The 20,123-nt window shown below is 41.2% G+C and overlaps 1 protein-coding gene across 5 annotated transcripts in view; it reads left to right on the top strand.

Annotated features, from left to right (window-relative positions):
* The first annotated feature begins 3,456 nt into the window (after positions 1-3,456).
* Positions 3,457-20,123, top strand: part of KYNU (kynureninase) — a 58,466-nt gene continuing 41,799 nt past the window's right edge. The window contains exons 1-4 of one of the 5 annotated variants that reach the window (XM_063161576.1): positions 4,144-4,275; positions 4,373-4,469; positions 8,657-8,846; positions 14,069-14,189. In XM_063161576.1, coding sequence (XP_063017646.1) covers positions 4,452-4,469; positions 8,657-8,846; positions 14,069-14,189 — 329 coding nt within the window. In that variant the 5' untranslated portion in view covers positions 4,144-4,275; positions 4,373-4,451. Of the gene's footprint in view, positions 3,529-4,139; positions 4,276-4,372; positions 4,470-8,656; positions 8,847-14,068; positions 14,190-20,123 lie in introns of those variants that run through there. The other 4 variants (XM_063161577.1, XM_063161575.1, XM_063161574.1 and 1 more) reach the window with 4 other exon arrangements.

Below are 20,123 nucleotides of genomic sequence, written 5' to 3'. Positions count from 1 at the left end.
GTGTTCTCCTGCTGCTGCAGCTACCATGGAGTTATCAGAGTCATGGGGAGTTACTGCTCTTGTTTCCTTTACATGTAAAATCACTAGACTCTCATTCCCTTATTGTCCCTCTCTGGATATCACTATTATCAGTGCAGAAGTGCAATAGTTCTCCTTAAATGGTACTGCAGAAAAGTAAATAATTTCTTATTCCTGTGATTTTTTTTCCTTTTTTTTTTCCACAGACACTCTTCTTTGAGAATAGATTTTAAAGGACAAATATTATGTTTAATGACTCAGAAAGAAATGAAAATTATTACTAATACAGAGCCTGAAGAAAAACAATACTAGGAGCAGGTCACATAATAGGAAAAAAACCCATATCTATTTAGATAAGATGTGCCTAAAAGCCTGACTGAAAAGAAAATAGGGAAAATCCATTCAGACAAGGAGAAAGGTTTCAGGAGCTCATTTTGGCTACTCAAAGGGCAATTAATTATTTAGCAGGTGCTACTAATGACTGCTTCATAAATAAATAAAAAAATAAACACTGGATCATCATTATAGGGAGTGAAGTCTCTATAAAGTAAAGTTTAATGGACTGAGCATGGGCTTTTTAGTCTTAATCAGAAGACCAAAAGTTAAAATCAGACAGCCAGAGCAATCCACTCCTGCAAAAAGGTCAACTATCCATGTTCTCTTCAAATAACTTCAGAGGGAAAAAGCAACTCAGCTGGGGCTGAGGAGGAGGGAGGAGAAACTGTTAAGTGAGGTGCAGGTGTAGGGCATCCTTATCACACAGGGTTTAAATGTGACCCGAGGTAACAGAGGAGCTTTGGGCAGAGCAGGGCTGTTGACGGAGTGGAGAGAAAACAAAAGTGATAAGGAAAGTTGTTATAGCAAGCTCAGCAGGGAGGAGACCAAAGGTTTTATGCTGTTGTTTACTGAGCGATTGCTGTGAAGCCCGAGGTGAAATGCATCGTGCCATCACAAGGTGCAGATGGCATGCTTTAAAAAATAGCTGTGGGGCTTGCCCTGTAAATACAGACAGCCCTGGTTTTTCTGAGCATCTGTGCCTGAGCAGAGCTGTGCTGCAGGTGCAGTGTGTGCTGCTTGGACAGTCACTGCTTTGCTGCTTCTTTCCTGACTGTAAGAACCACAGTTTTCCTGCCTGAGGGTCTTCCAGGCCGTCTCCGTGTGGGTAAGACCTGCCTATTCCTGTTAGAGAGAATCCTCCTTTGTTTGCTCGATCATTTTATCCTCTTGACAGCAAGAAGGCTCAGGGCTAGCAGTGCCAAGGAAAGCTTTCATGGCCTGATGGACCCAGTGTCCTGGCATCCCAGCTGGCATGGGCTGAGCTTGCTTTAGGGTGCCCTTGGTTATTTTTTGTCATCACATGCCTTCAGAAGAAGGCATATGTTTTGTTAAATTAATTTGTTACAACTTTTACTGGTGCTCCACTGGAAAAGCTCACACAGATCCTTCTAGTCAAGGGACAAGGCTGGAGTGGTTCCTGGTCAGTCTGGGATGGGCACAGCAAAAAACTGGGGGGAGGCTGAGATGAAGAAATCTCAGCACACCCAAGGATGTGGCTGGCAGTGGGGCGGCTCAATGTGGTTACGAGGCAAGGAAGCTGCTGGTTTGGGAAACACGCTTTTCTGCCCACCCCTCAATCCCTTCTCTGCCCCAAGTACCCCACACAGCCCTTAGTTACAGACACACAGAGCTCCTTTTATTCTTCTTTTTCCTTCTCTAAACTGTCAGATGTCCCTGCCTTCCCATCGTGCTCCTAACAGCCCCTTTGAGAGGGCGAGGGCTGAGCTGCCCTCGGTCACATTCTCTGCCTCACAGACCTGTGCCTGCTGGGACTTTGGCCATCTCATGTGGCTCACTCCCTTGTACATTGGTCGTGCTGTAACTTACAGCAGCTGCAGCACAAAGAAAAAAAAACAAAAAAACACACACACACACAAAAGAAACACCAAGAAAAAAATTCAAAAAAACCCCAGACCATTTTACTTCTTCTGCAGCTAAAAAAAAAAAAAATGTATCCAGGCTATATGTTTGATCCTTGAATTTAAGGGCAAAAGATTTTGTCTCTGTTTTCCTTTCATTCCAGCAGAAGGGTTGAGAAGAATAGATGGGAAGAAGGGGTCAATATTCCAATTCTCATAAAAGTCTGCAAGCATATGGCCTTTGCCAGCACAGCTGCTTTCCTGCCACCATCCACAATCAAGGTTAAAATGCAGGATGCTCATTCAAAGGGAAATGCAGTGGGAGAATTTTCACTCCACTGTTTGTGCAGTTTTATTTCCAAAGGCAAATTGAAAAATTGCAGTGTACTTCAGCTTGGTTTGACCTAAATGGCCAGCCAAACAAGAAATAAATACCCTTTTGGGCTGTATTTGACTTTGGATCCCTTTTGCTTCAGTAACTGAAGTGCCCCAATCTCCTGCTTCTTTCCCAGACCAGACTCCTGGCAGGATAAAGTTCCTTGAGAAGCAGTCCCATTGTCTTGCTGGTGGAGTCACTAAGCTGAGTTAGTGAGAAGCCCCAGAAAAAGTAATTTGATAGTGCAAAAGAGGGCAATGATACTCCGGGAACTGATGGATAGAGGTCAGCTCTATTTTGGGTCAATATTAAGTGCTCTGTGTGCTTGTTTTGTTGGGCTTTTTTCTAGCAAAGAAGATGAAATGTTACAGTTCAAGAGTGTCACGTCTGTTGGTGCTTACTGAAAATGGAAATCCAGATAATAAACAAGCATTACTGCAGGGGTCTGGGCACACAGAACTCCAGGATGGAGATGTATCTCTGAATTACATTGTTAGTCCACAACTCTGACCCTCCTGCCCCTATATCTCTCCTCACAGTTCCGCTATTTATTTTGGTGGTTTTTCTTTTTTTTTTTTTTTTTTATTTCTTTTTTTTTTAACCCTTCTCTGAAGCTTTACAGAGGCTGGATGGAAACATTTTTTCTTGTCCCACATTCCTGTGTTCTAGCTGTGTGTAGGAATGGGTGCCACACAAATTTGAATGGAGGGGATTGAGCAAACACGTGGCTGGTTTGAGATAATGTTTATAGAGAGATATCAACTCTATTCATTCCTGATTTCACCTTCAATTCTTCTTCTGTTTTCCCCTCTGGCAAATCTGCATTCTGTGTAAATTCCCACCACTCCCTCTGCCATGTGATTGCAAACACTCCTGGCTTCTTGCTGTTCTGCTATTGATTGTCTCCTTCATGAAAGTAAAAGAGTTTGGTCTAAATCCACTTTCATTACAGCTGTGTTTATTTTCCTAGCCCATATGGAAGAGGAGTGCCTTCTTAATTTAATCAGAGCTTTAAATTTCACCGTGGTGATGAAGGAAAAGATAATAATAGGAGAAATAATTATCTATTCACCTGGTTTTTGGTTAACTCGGAGATCATGTGGTGGTGGGGTCAGAGTCTGGGGAGCCAGGCACGTGACTGTGCTGTTTCTCCATGCAGCAATGAGTGTTTGCTCAGGAGTTTCATCACCCCTCCCAGGAAGGGCTGCCGACCACAGGGTAACGTGGTTTCACTCTAGAGAAGAAAAGATGAGTTTTCTATGTAAAACTGCTTTTAGTACCGTAGCGCTTCTTGACATGAAGGTCAAAAAGTGCCTAAATTACTCAAAGTAACTGAGTTTATTATAATTCCTCTCTGTCACATTCCCTTGCTGCAGCTGTGACACTGTGCTGTATAACTTATTTAATTATACAGTGGTAGTTGCTGCTGCGTGTCTGTTGTTGGGGATGTTATGAATATTTAGATTTTTCTTTCTCTCTGGTTCCGTAATTTAAACAAATGCACTGAAGTGTATTTAACCTGAAGTAATCTAGGCTGCATGCTGCTTTGGGCTGTGCTGTTTTAGAAACTTCCTTCTGCACAATCCTTCTCAAGCAAAGCAATTTCTTTGGTGCAAGGATGGGGAGAGAATCAGCCCTTACAGTTCTGGAGTTCCTCTTCTGTTTGTTTTCTGAGCCAGCCTCAATTACGGCGCTATTGGTGCTTTCAGTGGGTGTATTTTGACAGCAAACTTCCCCACTCACACATGTGCACACCCCCAGTTTTCCTCCCCAGAGGGTGCCTTGGGACACCAGCCCCACCATATCAAAGGTCTGTGGGCTGAGCTGAGTTTAGCAATCTGGAGAGCAGCTATTGGAGGGCACAGAGGGCAGGACATTTCCATGATAAACCCTTTTCCCTTCAGGATACTGCGTAAAGTAGGGATTCACTGTGTGCCTGTCAGCACTGTGCTGGGTAGGAAGACTGTGAGTAACATCTTGGAATATGTAAAGAAAATGTTTTTAAGGGGAGGGTTAAGGGAACTTCACTTTTTTCTTTTTTTCTCTCCTTTTTTTTACAAAGACATCAAGACAGAAGGGAGATCCATAAAGATGCAAGCGAATCTAAACCAGAACGAATTATCATTTTATAATTAAGCCTAATGGACCTTCCTGAGGAGGTTTGATAAGATGACTTGCTAATATTCACTTTTTTTTTATTATTTAGTCAATAAATTATGCATAAAGGACAAAAATGAAATAATCACCCAGATATTCGTGTCACTTGTGCCTGACTAATTCTCATCCATTGTCTTTCATAGCTTTAAAATGAGAAATAAGTAGTAGAGGCCAATGTTTGATAGGGGCTGATAAATTATGGAAAAATGATTTTTTTAAAAAATATAAGTTGCATGTGATCTTTCTGATTATGAAGAAATGCCTACAGTCATAGTTGAGTTTTTATATTGAATGAGGGTGTAGTACAAGTAAGTCCTGTGGAAGAGCAAAAGAACAAAGAAAGAAGAAAAAAGTAAAAAAATACTGACTTATCATCTGTTAAGTCAAAAATTGTAATAAATTTTCAAGGAAAGAGAGAAGAAAACCTGGTCTAGTGGAAGGTGTCTCTGCCCATGGCAGGGATTGGAACAACGTGGCCTTTAAAATCTCTTCCAACCCAAACCATTCTGGGATTATATGAAAACACCTGAATGACTTTTCTTGGAGTAGGTAGTGGGGACAAATTGTTTCTCTTAAAAGATTCTTTTTTTCTCTAAGCTGTATGAAAAAAAAAAATTCTGGTAAGGACCTATGCTTATCAAAGAGGGAAATGCCTTTTCCTCTGATGGGCCTGAATTTCAGTTTGGAGATGTTACTGAATATTGTTTTCAGATATAAGGAGATAAAGTGTGCTGTTCTTATACAAATGTGTTTGCTCTATATGTAGAAAACAACAAATGACTCCTGAATCATTGTAAAAGAGTTGCACAGGACTCTATTCTGAAAACAAAAAAAAATAAAAAAAATACGGTAATGCCAGTCAGAGTTAAGGGGAATGGGAAAAGCCAAACCCAAGCAATTCTGGGATTCCTCTCTTTGAAGCCAAATTCCCACTGAAAGGGCAAAATTACTTTCTTATGCTGGTCTCAGAATTGGATCTCTGGGATTTCATTCCCCAACAGGATTTTGATTGATTTTATTTTAGTCGTTTTATCTTATTTCATAATGTTTGTATTAAATCAGATACCCCTGAGCACTTAATCTTTTTTAACTTCTAGATCTCTGTATTTAATATTATATTTGTTGTCAAAAATGTAATATCAATAAGAGTCACAATAAATGTAAATCATTGATCAGATGCAGCAATGAAAGGGAACCAAGAGCCTGATCCAAGAATTGCTGTCTGTAATAGAGACATTTATTGATTTCAGTGAGGTTTGGGTCAGGCCTCAAATGGAACCAAAACCCATCTGTGCTTGCCAGGTGGGTCAGTGGATGACCTGGGAGATGATGGCCACAAATCCACTGCAATAACTGGGTGTCCTTGCTAAAAAAAAAAAAAAAATGGAGACTGATGAGATAAATCATAGGTATTCCTAAATAATAGGAAGCTGTGCTGTGTTCATGTGATGTAGAGCAGGGAATCCACAGGCTGGATGAGAAAAATGGGGTTATAATACCAAACAGTCCTTCAAGCACCCTTATCATCCACCTCCTGATTACAAATTTCAGGGCAATTACCTCAGTGGTCCCAGGAGATGAACACTGGAGGCTCCCAAACCCCCTTTAGGCTGTTTTCAGAAGAAGACAGAGGTGATGGCAATACTTCCTAGGGACCATGGGGGCTGAGCATCACTGAGCAAATATTCTTAACTCAAGATTGATCTGTTTAGAGAGCTGAAAAGGCTCCTTACCTCCAGGAGGTATGTCACCAGGGAGGAAAATTTAAGAAAAAGAAAAATGAAAATCCAGGCATTAACTTGAGTGGGAAGAAGATTTTACAGAAAATACTGCACTGGCAATTATTTTACCTAGAAGGAGACAGTCAGGGAGACATGGGTTTCAATCCCTCATCTAAGGGTTTTTTTACATAATTTGCATTAAGTGCTCATTATTAAAAACAAAGGGCTCTATCTTTATTATGTATGTGCTGGACATGCTTTGATAATGGGATTGGGACATCCATGCTGGGGTTGTAAATCAAATAAACAAGCCTTGGAAACAAAACCTAGTTCTGCTTTCCAAGTGCTGATCCAAGTATTGCATGGAAATAAGCTCTCATTAATCCTATAATTTGGAGAAGTGAAACTTGAGTTACTCTATGTGTATAATGAGGTGACTGTATTAGTGATGGCCATGGTGTCTGTGACCATAACTTGCTTTTCTTGTTGGTTCACAACATCTGGAGGAAATAGAGATCCCTAAGCCATCCTCCCTGGTGAGTGCCAAACCAGGTGCAGAAGGTGCTGACCTGCAGAAAGGCACATCTGTGACTGACATCCAGCAGGGAGCAGGGCCTTGGGTCAGCTGTGGAGGAGCTGAGGAGCAGCTCCCTGGGGCTCAGGGAGCCTTGCACACCTTCCTCAGGCCTTCCAGTGGGTGGCAGCTCTTTGGGAGTTGGGGCCACTTGAGCATCTCACCCAATTCCCAATCTGGGTGCAGCCCTCTGCCTCCTAGGAACCTTGAAAAGCACTCTGAAAACCAAGATGCTATCTTTTTTTTTTTTCCCCCCAAACATTTTTGCCATTTTATTTTCCTTTTCCCCAGCTAAATGATGCTTAGGGTGAATGAGTGGGAATGATAAATTTGTCGACAATGAGGAGGTGTGAACAACCTGTGTGGAGACAGCACAAAAATAGGATGTCTCCAATAAATCCCAGGGGAGGGTGAACATTAGCTAAATGCAAACTGTTGTTTTAAAGAATTCTTCTGCTATTTTTTTATTTTATTTTAACTCTGCATGCTGGTGGGAGGAGAAAAATTGTTACTGTGTAAGATATCGGTCATATAATAATAAAATAATAATAATAATAATAAAACCAAATGAGAGCAGATTAAAGCAGGTAAGTAGCATCATGCTGGCCATTTGGCCAGAGTATAAACAGGTTTGGGTTAATTAGCACTAAGGAGGCTGAGCTGTTTGGGGAGTTTATATTTAAATACCAACCGTTGTCCTTCCCATATGTGTTGACAAAGCTCTTCTCAATAGTCATCTGTTGTTCTATCCACAGCTTGTTTCTGATAGCTACATGTAGGATATTTTGGCTTTAAGAAATGAGAGCTTATGGAAGATATGTGCTTAAAGAGTTTTCTTTCTCAAACAGAGAGAAAAAGTGATATTCTCTAGTGGCTCTGTTGTGTGCTAATCTATCCTATTTCAGCCTATCCCCTCGGGGGTTCCTTTGCACCCAGAGTCTTGGGGATGTTAAAAAGGCAGAGAATGTTGTGCGGTGTAACTGCACATTTCCCTAAACTGGGGCAGCCACCAAGCTCCTCACTGAGCCTCTTGGCTGCCTGCTGCCACAAACACAGCAGGGAAGTCTTGCCCTAAAGTGAGGAGAACGTGCTGCAAACCTTCTCTGCCAATCCTAATGCCAAGTGCACCAGTGCTGTCTGGAGCACAGTGGTGTCTCTGAGCATTACACTTACAGGAATGTTTTCATATCAAGATCAACGAGCTTGTAAATTTTGCAGTTAGTTTTGGGCATTCTCTTAGAATTTGTGGTCTGTCATATTTCTGATTTCACTTGGGCTTCTCTCCTGTCCTGGGGGAAACAGATCTAAACCAGCAGGATATTTGGTGTAGCTGAAAGGAAATATTCATTCAAGGCCCTGATTTTGAAAGCTGTGTTTGCCTGACACCTGCATCCTGCCTACTCTGCCCTTGCAAACGAGCACGGCCAAGTACAAACACCCCCTCCAATTTTTGAGGCAAAAAATGCTGAAAGGGGCTGAACATTGGAAAATGTGGAAACAACTTCAATGTATCTGTGCACCTGCTATTCTTAGGAGCTCAGGCTGCAGAAACAATAATGCTGCCTCTGGCTTTGACGTCTCCAGACTGTGAGTGACACTCCAGCATTTGGAGCTGCTGTCAGTCTGGTGGGAACACTTAGAAGAGGCTGATAAAGTTTAAAAAGGGAAGAGCTTTGTATCTAGAGAAGTGAAAGAAAAAAGCCTTTGGGGGTTACAGCAATATGTTGCCTTGGAAATATTTGATCAGGTTTACTATTCTATTCAGACACTTCACTTTTTAAAAGCTTTAAATCAAGTAAGTCTGGGTCTTGAATGGTGCAGCTTTAGTGGCTGCTTATCAGCCACTCGTGACTATGCAAACTGCAGAAGCTAAACTGCCATTTCTGATTTTCAGGTGGAATTGAATGACCTGAAAATGGATCCATCTTCTCCTGTGCTCCCAGCAAGCATTCTGGAACAAACTGCCTTGCAGCTCGGATGCAGACCCACTGACAAAAAGCTTGCTCTCCACTTAGATGAAAAAGATGAGTTAAAGCATCTTCGGGAATGTTTCTATGTCCCCAAAGTCAAGGATCTGCCTCCAAGTGAGAGTTATAATTGCTGTTGAGGGGAGAGGGAGGGGGAAGGGGCTGGGCTTCACATCTTCAGCCTGTGTTTATCACGAGTCTTTGGAAATCATCGTCACTTATGAGATAATTGAGCAATTGTAGTCATATCTGAGCACAGAATGTCCCCGCTGTTGCTAAATCAATCCATCCAGCTTATTCTAGCACCAAAAGCTCAATGTTCTCGTTTCCATCCTGAATCAAATGTGAGGATACAGTACTTATGTGGTGCTTATGCTGTCAGTCAGCAGCTTTGAACAATGTAGTGACTGATTGAAAATTATAGGCAGGAGCTTTTCTGTCTAATGGCTGGAAACAGCAGCCTCGCTTGGGTATTTCAGAGCAGTTGCTTCCTTGGTGTGATTCAGCTTGGAATTATCTGTCTGGTTACAATTATTTTAGTTAATGAAAGAGGCAGTATATATATTATGTGAACATTTATGTCTTATTGCTGGTGGTGGAGCTATTTTCTCACTGAGGCCAAATGGAAGACTGTGCCTCAGAACAAATAATTGATCTGAGCAAATAATTCATAATGAAGCCTTTTATTTGAAGATATTTTCCACTTTCCTCATGAATTGCCTAAAAATAGACAGCACCTGACTTCAGTGAAGCTATGTGAAATTGTTCTGGACACTTTTCTCCTTCTTTCCTGTTCCACAGGTTGCTTTGAGGAGCCTGTGGCATGTCTGGGCATGGGGAGGGCTTGGTGTGGAGGCAGGAGGGGTGGAAAAGGGGGTGGCAGGCTTAGAGGGAAGCATTTGCTTGGGGGCAATACTCCCAGACCATCAAAACTAAAACCCAGCTCCAACTTTTTTTGGGTACCTGCAATAGCCACCATGTCTAGACAAATTCATGCAGGGAAACCTGGTGGGAGCAGCCACCTACGGAGGCAGCAGGGCCCTGGTCTCTCCTCCTGCTTCCCAAGCTCTGTCTGGGTTTGTTTTTGTCTCAGTTACCTGGAGAGCAAAAGCTGTGCTGGCTCTGCAGGCCCTGGTTGCTGCACACTGGGGAAATGGCAGATTATTTCCTTAGATGGTGAACACACACAGGCACAGTCACTCTCCTCCTTTCCTGCCTTGGCTAAATATACCTATTGAAAATCAAAGGAAAAAATATGATAGAACTTCCTTGCAATTTTTTTTTTTCATTTTCCAATGAATGCAGACAGAATTTTCTGCAGATTTTCTTTTTCTGAAAGGACATTACTGATGGTAAATGAGAAATTACAGGTGCATTCACCAAAGTGTGTCCAGTAAGGGACTATGATAGAAAATGGTGTCAACAGTCTGAATTGCTGGACATCTTTTAAAACAGTTGTCTTCAGTACCTTCCTGCTGAGCAATGATGAGTGTTGGGAATGCAGTCTGCTCCTGCCCTTGGGACACAGGGATGATAAATCTCAGTTCTCTGTGTTCTGATGGTATTGGCTTATCTTTCCTTACATTTAAATACTTGAGTTGTGCTGTTTCTATTATTCAGAGCAGGACTGGACACTTTGCAGATATTTAAACTATGTGCTTCTTCCATGCCCCTGTAATTTTTCTTTTTCATTTCTTTTTACCCTGGACACTTAAGAGAGTTTTCTAAAACCCCTCTATTTGCTTGAATATTTGACTATGACTCAAAGCTCCTTCAGCTGCCACCATGGTGCTGCAAGATGTGCCACTAAAGCTGGAAAGATGCTGGAACACAGTTCCCATGGCAGTGGTGCTGCTGGAATCCAGCCCAAGCAGGAGCAGCTGGATCTTTGCAGAATGTCAAATATCTCCCCAGGACATCAAAGGTCACTTTTCAGTGTAGTGTTGTAGCAGCTTCAGAATAAAGACTGCTGAGAAGTAGGTAGAGGTTTTGATACTCATGTGACAGTTTGGGTTTCTTCCCTTTCAATGTCCGCTATTATTTGATTTTCAATTACTACAGTATTTACACCCAAAGACTGCTGCTGTGGGGTTTTCATCCTGCAGTTACAATAATATTTAGTACCCAGACTGTGGATAGATTTGTTTTAGCGAAGATAAACAATGTACAAAGTAGTAGTACCAGCTGAAAAGCACAGAGAGCCCATCATTCTGGTGTTCCTAAATTGAGGGTTTTTTCCCTCCCCTTTTCTTCCTATCCTTCTTTTCTGTGCTTCAGCTGTCATCGGGAACAGCTTCCCTGCTGAAGAGCAGCAGGGGTGTAAATATATATATATATTTACATTGTGTGACTATAGCATAGAGACAGATCTGCCATGACATTTATCTGTGCCCAGGAGCGGATGCCAGATAACACATTCCTGAAGATAAATGTCATTCCAGATATTAGCCATCAAATACTCTTTATATATTTACATAAAGCATTACAATGAGGCTTTAAAATGAAACCTTACAAGAAGCAGATGAGAACATCCATAGGAGACAACAGTGAGATGACGTACAGGAAAATATTTAGGAAGTCATTAGAATAGTTTAATTTAGTTATCAAGTTATAAACTGTCAGGGCTGTTTATTTGCTGGATCCATCAAGAGGAAACCAGTAGCAGCCTAACTCCCTGCAAATCTGGGGGGTTTTATGTGCAAGCATGAGAGGCAAAGCTCAGGTGAGCAAATGAGGAAAAGATGATACAAGAAGATTTAGGGAAATGTTTGGATCCTGTTGCTTTTCTCCAAGCTGACAACAAAGTCTCTTTAACCTCTCTTCTTTTACCCCAGGGAGGAGGTAGAAATGGGCTGGGCACCAAATCACCCATCTGATTTAGGCTATGGCTCCTGCTTTGTCACCTGCTAAAGGAGTAGGGCATCATTTGGGTTTCTTGGGAATAAAAAAATGCCCCAGAGTGAAAGTGCTGAGCTGTATTTCCAGAAGAAATGGTTAAAAGTAGTGGTTAACCACAAAAATCTGGCTTTTTGGAGGGCTGGTGGGGGGGTACAGGCAGATGTGAAAGTAAAGATCTTTTATCTTTCAGCTAAGGACAGAGCTCAGACAGGTATAAGCAGATTTAGTCCTTCCTTTCTCATTAATGAACCCATTACATTTTTCCCTTTTGTTTGGACTGAATATTTCTGACAATAAATTTGCTTTTCCTTTTAGGTTTAAAAGGTATAGAAGTGCATCTTTAATGTAGATGAATGGGTATAATTAGTATGCAAAGTAATGTATATGATTAGATTTGACCAGTTTGCAGGAATCTGAGTAGGTGTGTGAATATATAATATATTTAATTAATCTTAATGCCAATGTATTTTTTGATCCAGGCTACTCTAAGAACGCATTTCAATATTTCTTTTTTTCTTTGCTTTTATTTCCTCAGTTGTGTTTATTTCCTGTTAGAATATTTCAATATGTATTTCAAATCAACCACAGAAATTAAAAGGGCCTATACCTTGAAAAATAAATGTAATTTGGGGAAAGACAAGTGCTAGGAAAAAAGAATATCACAGCGAATGTAGAGTTGTTGGAGCATGAGGAGGTGCTCATAAGGAGAAATTAAAAAGATGGTGAAAAAAATGAGCAGCAATGGTCTAAAATGAATATTTTAGTGATGCCAGAGAGGGGGAAGTAAAGAGCTTTTTGTCAAAAGGAAAAAAATTAATCCAGATTTAGAGCTGATAACACAACAAAAAAAAAAGAAAATCGAAGGAACAGGAATGAAGATGTTAAAATAACTTCTTCAAAAAGGCAATGCCCTGCCTCTCCAAGGTGAACAGAGGTGTTTTTATTTAGAAAGGACTGTGGTGCAAGAAAATCTGCCTTGCTGGTAATTCCTCACCTGTTTAAGTGCTTGGAGAGTATTGGTGAGATGGAGCTCCAGATTCTTGAGCAAGGATCCTTCTCTCCAACCCCAGGGGGACAGTGTTATTGTGTTTCTTGGTAGGAAAAGAACTTTTAATAGAATCAATTTGGGGGCATGGATGATATTGATGCCTCTCTGTTTCCATTCATATTACAATGGAGATGAAAAACAGACAGAGTATCTGCAAAACAGATTAGGCTGAGATTGCTCTCTGACTTATGCTTTTTAAAAGCCTCTAAAACTTTAATTAAGAAATTACCCAGGTTGTCTATACTCCTGAAAAATGTGTTTCTGGGGAAGTTCAACGAAATTGGTAATTGTTATTGCAATTGTTAGTAAGAAACCTTTTCCAGGCTGTTTATCTACAGGCCTTACAAAATTTTCACAAATTGCATTGCAATCCTATGGTTCATTTTTATCATGTATCTTAACATGCTCATTCATTTGATCCTTATTTGGAGGGATATCAATTATATTTATCAAAATGATATGTGATATTAGCTTTCAGGGGTATTGTAAGTATAGGTATAGACAAATGCAAATTACCACTTCTAGAAGGTCACCATCACTTGTCCCTTCAAGAATCTCTAACATGAGAAATAACAGAAGAAGGCTGTGTTAGGATTGATAGATGATGACACAGGGTAATTAGATTGTTCAGAACCTCACTAGAGCTATTATTTATAAATTTCTACTGCCTTGCTTTTCTCCTAATCAACCCTTTCAATAAGGGTTTGTCAACATAGATTTCCTCCTTCTCCTCAGATGATGACATGAAGTGCAGCCCACAGTATTTGCTGACAAGACAAAAACTTTTAAGACTGCTTTAAAATATTCTCCTCAACAATTACATGTTTTCTGAATAGAGATTTAATTGTGCAGGGACAACTTACATGAAAAACACAGATTTACCTAGTCCTAACTTCTGTGAAATGGATGATTCCAGTAGCTTCATCACTCAGAGTGGGCGTCACAGACATCTTTTATGAAAAATGCTTTCCTTAGGATTTTCCATCCTGAGGAGCTGAGAGGCCTCAGGAACAAAATGTAAACAATGATTATCTGCTGCTGTGGAATGCAACAGGTGCATCTGGGATTGGTCTCATGTGGTTGTTTCTAATTAATGGCCAATCACAGTCAGCTGGCTCGGACAGAGTCTGAACCACAAACCTTTGTTATCATTCCTTCTTATTCTATTCTTAGCCAGCCTTCTGATGAAATCCTTTCTTCTATTCTTTTAGTATAGTTTTAATTTAATATATATCATAAAATAATAAATCAAGTCCTCTGAAACATGGAGTCACATCCACATCTCTTCCCTCAACCTGAGATCCCTGTGATCACGGTCACACCACACATACTGTGGTGACCCTCCAGTGCTCAGTCCCACGTGCATTTTTGTTTCTCTGGTTTCCCTCCGCAGCTGACCTGACCCTGGTGAATGGAGAGGAGAGCTGTGTGTACTTTATTGGGAATTCTCTTGGGCTCCAGCCAAGAAAAGTTAGAACTTACTTGGATGAAGAACTGGACAAGTGGGCTCGGACGTGAGTACCCTGTGGGGTGTGCCAGATGCTGACCTGTGCTTCAGAGGAGCTCTTTATTTTGGAATCCTCATTGGAACTGCTTGAGCAGCAGCAGAGTGCATTAAAAGTGCTGCAGGCCAGGAGTAAAACATGTTCAGTGTTTCCCTAGTGCTGTTTATATCTCTTTTAAAGGCAGGAGCAGTAAAACAGGCAAATAGACCCTTTCAGGTGTGATAGCTGTGCTGTGTGTGTGGCTCTGCTCAGCTCACCTGGAGGACCTGTGCTGTTTAACCCTCCCCACCCCGAAGTGTTTATAAGGTGTCCCAACAAAGCACACAAACCTATTTGGTTGCTGCTGTTGGTGAATGTGGTGGGGTTCCAGGCCCTGTGATTTTCTAATTAATGTTTTTAGCTGCGTGATTCACCCTGCAGGCCTTGCATTGAGCAGTTCCCCTTGAAACAGCACCGAATGCAGGTGATGCTGCTGCCATGCTGGCAGGTTTTTGGCTCCTCTTAAACCAGGTCTCTGCCTGACAAGTTAATTTTATTTAGAAAGAAACATTCCTGTCTTCTCAGTAAGGAGCTGAGTGTGAATTACAGCAAGCTTTGCTAAATCAACCTGATGTAAAAGAGGCAGGATAAAAGAAGGACACATTGCAGGAAAGGGACACTGTCATCATAACAAATGGGGAACCTTTTAATATACATGAGGGAAAGAAAAAGCTTTTTTTACTCTTTATTTAGGTTTTTTTAATATTATGTTCTGTTCCATTAAGAGTCTGTGCTTTGAGATCTCCTGCACCTGCCTGAGCAGCTGGAGCAGGGATGAGTAAGGAAAATGATGAGTAAAAAACAGGGAACTGAAGGTGGGAAAGGAAAATAACATCCAGATGAGTGAGTGAGCTGGGTGAGAGATGAACTCTTTTATAGGGTGCGGGATATGAGTGGAACAGATGTGATTTCATGGTGAGAGAGCAGAGGAAATATGGAGAGGCAGAAGAGGAAAAATGAATTCTGCTAAGTGGGCAGCCTTGTTTCAGCAGGAGCGGTCGAGATGGAGGCTTCTCAATGCAAATGTGAGAAATCTGTAGCTGCTCTTCCACTTGTAAATGCATGAATGCTGGGAGCTCATCTATATGGTTTATTGATTCCTATTTTTCACCTGTATTCTTATAGGTGAGGAGGCTGAGAATGAGTGGGACTTTGGGAAGAGCTCGTTCCTTCTGGTTATTCAGGCAGCACAGCAATGCAGTTTCTCCAGTCATTTGAAAAAATTGCAACCCTGTCCATTTCTGTGCTGTTATCCCACTTTGTCAGGGAAACAGCTGAGCTCCTTCAAAAAGCAGAAGTCAGATAACATTCTTAGAGTGATGCACTGGGACTGCAAACGTCTTTCAGCTCCTCCACTGTATCTTTTCACTGCCTCACTTCTGTTCTTGTGTTTGTCTTTGCTGCAGTGAAAGATGAGTTTTTCCTCAGTGACTGTAAAAACCTGGAAGAAAAAAGGTAGGCAGAGTGTTCCTTCAGATCAAAAGTGCCTTCAGGATCTGTGTCTAGGAGGGAAAAATGGCTGAACATTGATTTCAAGCCACTTCAAGAGAGGGAGCACAACCAGAAAGGTTGTTTGCCAAAAACACGGCTTGGCCTCAAAAACCTCACCCAGAATAAATGAGAAAGTTTCAAAACAAATCAAAACCAAAAAAACCCCAAAGTACCAACTAGGAAAACCCCCTCAAATTAAGATCAACAAAGAAACAGAATAAAATCCTGAACCTAAAGCAACTGAGACAGCCAGGGTAGGATCAAACTGATTTTGAGGGGAGCAGTGTATGCTTAGAGAAGGTGGTGAATGGAATGCAAAGGAATAGGTGGCTGAAGGTACAGAAATGAGTGCTTTTATTCCAGTCACCAAGGGCAGCTTAGCAAAACCCTTTCTAAGGTGCTAGCTGCTCCCAGCTGAAGGCTGTTCAATGGCTGTTGTGTCAGCACTGTGGGATGTAGTGGCTCTGGCTTAGATAAATAAGCAGCAAGAATCTAGGAAATGGCATGCAAATTAGGAACATCCATCAAGTCAGCAATGGTATAGATTCTGGCTTTCTTATAAATTGGTTTATTGCATTTTGTGTTTGTTGTGTCTTGGGACCCCTCTCAAAGAGCTGTGAGTCTATTTAAATGGCTTTCACTGCTCGTAGTTAAGGGCAAGAGTGAAAAGGAAGATTACCCAGTGCTGGTCAAGGGCAGGGGAGCTGTAGCTTCATCTCCAAGTAGTGATGGTAGCTCATCAGGCAAACAGCTGGGAGAGAAAAGCATGGAAATGCCTCTCTCTTGTTGGGTTTCCTCTCAGCGCCCAGTCCCTTTCCCTCACCTCCACTTTGACTGGTGGGTTCCAGCTCTCATCCTACATCTGCCTCCCACATACCTTCTCTGGATTTGTACTCTTCCTCTCCATATCCCTTTGCACTGTTCCTTATGCTAATGTAGCAAAATTACAAATCCAAGCCACGGGCATTCTTAGCATGGATTTAAAAGCAGCCTCTGAGGCTTCATCTTTCAGTTATGATTTCAGCTAAATCCAAGATTTATTGAATAAGGGGTGAAAAGGGATGAAGAGTTGTTCCCTCATGTTTAGCCTAGAGTAGCCAATAACCCAATGTTTTAAAAGCCCAAACTTCAGGGGACTTTTTTGGTTGGAGGAAGGCCAAGAGATGCTTTGCAGTGCCTTGTTTTCCCCTCTGCCCTGCCAGAACCGGTTAAGTAATTAAAATATTTTATAGAATCATTACTGTGTGTGAGCATACTCACTGCAGCAGGCAATGTCTCCCGTCTGCATAACTCATTAAAGTGGAACAATTAAAGCAGAAGGGAGCCTGCTGTAGCCAGTTGTGCTCCTGTGAAGGGCTGGCAGGGTGACTGGGGAGTGGGGAACCTGCTGCATGCAAGTCTTGAGGACTGGAGCTGTTGAGCAAAATTAAGACTGAAAGGGAAAATGATTGTTCTCTGTGGATGTATCAGTGTAGGGGAGGGAAGGAACCACTTCTATGAAAAGCATGTTGGCATAGTAAATATGAACAAGGAATTAATAAATTGAGGCTAGAAATAAAACATATATATGTTTCTAAGCGTTGAAGTGGTGTGGCAAGAGGCTGATATGGACATAGCATATTGACAACCTCCCAGTTTGAGGAAGGCTTTATAATATAACACTTGCAGTAGGCAAAGACTATTTTCAACGAGTCAGAAAGTATCTTTGGATCTGTGTGCTGAACTAAACCTGCAAGACATGAGAAGGCTGCAAACAGGAGTGCAGCTTGGCCAAACTCAGTTGGACATCCCCACCCCTCCTGCCATTCTCAGGACTCTGCCTTTCACCTTTCTTCTCTGTGTGGTAGAGCTGAAAATTCCTCTTTTAATGCCCTGGAATTTTTAGTTTTGTCTTTGATCTGCTGGTCCACACAGTTCTTTTTCTTTTGATATGCCTTCCCTTTTTTTTGGCTGTTTCTTTGCTTGAAACCTTGGTCCAACTTAAGAGTCTGTACTGGCTCATTAAATACCTTGCATCATTTTTGGCAAAGAAGCAAGAAGGAAATTTGCACTTGACTAAGATTTGGATGAGCGCAGAAGATTCCTGAAGATGGCAATTAATTTAAATTCCTTTTCTCACCGCCTTTGAAACCCTGGGATCATCTCAAAAAATGTGTTTCTAGCTCCCCTAGCAAGCTTTAAATCAACCAGACCTCAGCGAAAAAAACGTGGAGTTGTGATTTCCTGCCAAACTGAAAATAAAATGGTAACCAACTAAAAATTAATTTGCACAATGAGAAACTCTCATAGAAGTTGAAGAAATATCTGTTTGTCTGATGCTCTGTGATTTGATGGGTGAAGCTTTGTATTCATTAATTTGGATACCTCAATTTAAATCTCTTTTGCTACCTGGGGTGCAGTGGGAGGAAAAGGCTCTCCATGTATGAGGGGAATGCCAGGAGCACTGCACTTGTGTCCTTAAAGATTATTACCCCCAGTGCCTACCAGAGCTGAGAGAGGGGTGGCATAATATACAGAGATATAAATTCTCTGAGGCACAGCATAGAATTTTACAACCTAAATGTAATAGGATGTATTGTGCCATCAGCAAAGTCTACAGAGTTTCATGTGATTAAAATAAAAAAAAAAGGGTCCAAGAATATGCTTTTAACTACCATTTTAGAGGCAATAATTTTTGTCTCTTGGCATTTATATTGGCCATCAAGAGGGAGGCAAGCTGTAAGCTGTGCCATAATAATAAGAATAATAATAAATGCTGCCTCTCCCTTCTTTCAATATGGTTAAATGTCCATGTTTTCTTCTCAAAATAAAACATTCTCATGACCAAAATCACACAACTGTTTTCCTGATAACTTGGAAATTTATTCTGAAATTTTGATAGTCCTGTGTGCTGATAGAGAGAACTTTCATTAGTAAATTCCCATTAGGATGACACTAATGGCTATAAAATCAGGGAAAGCTAATGAAAGAGAATCCCATAGGTAGTTAGGACTTATTTTTCCCATCTTATTATATTTGCTATCCTCTTTCAGAAATACAGAATCCCTCAGGCTGGGAGCTACTGAAAATCTTTGGGGGTTTTATTTTAACAGTCTTTATAATCCTAAAGTCCCTTGATCACTCTATTACAGTTAAGAATAAGACAGGAAATTACCAATAAATGTCTTGCTGTTTGTGAAACATATACCCCCTGTCTTCAGGGAATGCAGCTGCATTGTGGGCTGATAGAAGGGAGGAAATTTTAGCACTACTCCTGCCCCTCACAGCATATTCTCCTACCTACTGCCTTTATTCCTCATCTAAGAAATGCTCTTTTAAATGAGGGTTATTTCACACTGCCTGCTCTCTGCCGTGGAGGACTCATCAGAGAGCAATTGTAAAATGGAGGAAAGAGTCAGCTGCTTTACCAGGACCTCATCCAAACTGAGAAGCAGGGTCCTCCTTGTCTATGTGGGATTGGACTTGTTGAGCATGGGGGTGGTATTTTATCTGTAAGAGATATTCACTCCTTCCACTGTTGACCTAATCTAGCCCAAAATTAAATGGGGTTTTGTAAGGATGAGAGGCTCAAAATGGTTAATACAGCTGAGTTTTTTAAAAGTGTTAGCTCTCCTATTTTTTAGGATTGTAATTTTTTGGAAATATCCCTATGAGGCGTGAGTTAGACCCAAGTCAATCAAAAAGGGTCTGACTGTAAAACGCTCAGGTAATTTTTGCAAGAGACTGAAATTCTACCTGAGAAGGAAAACTATGAGTTGGATATGGAAAACCAATCTTTTAAATAGCCTTGAGGATGGGGTAGTGTCTCATGCATCCTCCTTTCTCATGTCTTTATCTGCCAGCTGTCCTCCTGTGATTGTGAGTGAACGTTGTGGGACAGTTCTTCTTTAAAAGGTTCCCTACCTTTTTTTTTTTCCTTTTTTCTTACATCAAAGCTTTTAGGGCTTCTTCTGCTCTCTACCCAGCTTCCTACTGGCTTTGTCCTTATTTCGAAACAGCTTTATACTCAGCCTCATGCAGCCTGGTGTTTCCAACTCCACAAGTACCCCGTGGTGCTCAGAAATATGAAAATCATCCAGTGTGAGATGGGAGCCCAGAGCAATGCTTCCCTGGATTAGCACCATTATTACTTTTCTCAATCTGCCTCCATTTGCATTTAAATCTGTACTCTACACCCTGCATGTTTAAGAAAACAGGCAACTTTTTATTTATATATGCATGGCAGATATATAAGAAAACTTAGAAGTTTTCTTCTCTGTCACAATTGAAGGAAAATTTAGTTCAGAGTACTTAATCCAGAACTGAATTTATACATCTGTCACTTCAGAGTAGCAGAACGCTTGAGTTTAAGGTGACCATATGATCCCCTGCAGACAGGAGCAGTTTGAAACACAAAGTTTTAAAATATCTTTT

The sequence above is a fragment of the Melospiza melodia genome, chromosome 8 (assembly GCF_035770615.1).
Source record: "Melospiza melodia melodia isolate bMelMel2 chromosome 8, bMelMel2.pri, whole genome shotgun sequence".
Classification (NCBI taxonomy): domain Eukaryota; kingdom Metazoa; phylum Chordata; class Aves; order Passeriformes; family Passerellidae; genus Melospiza; species Melospiza melodia.
The sequence above is the reverse complement of the archived record's forward strand: the minus strand, read 5'-3'. Positions and strand labels throughout refer to the sequence as shown.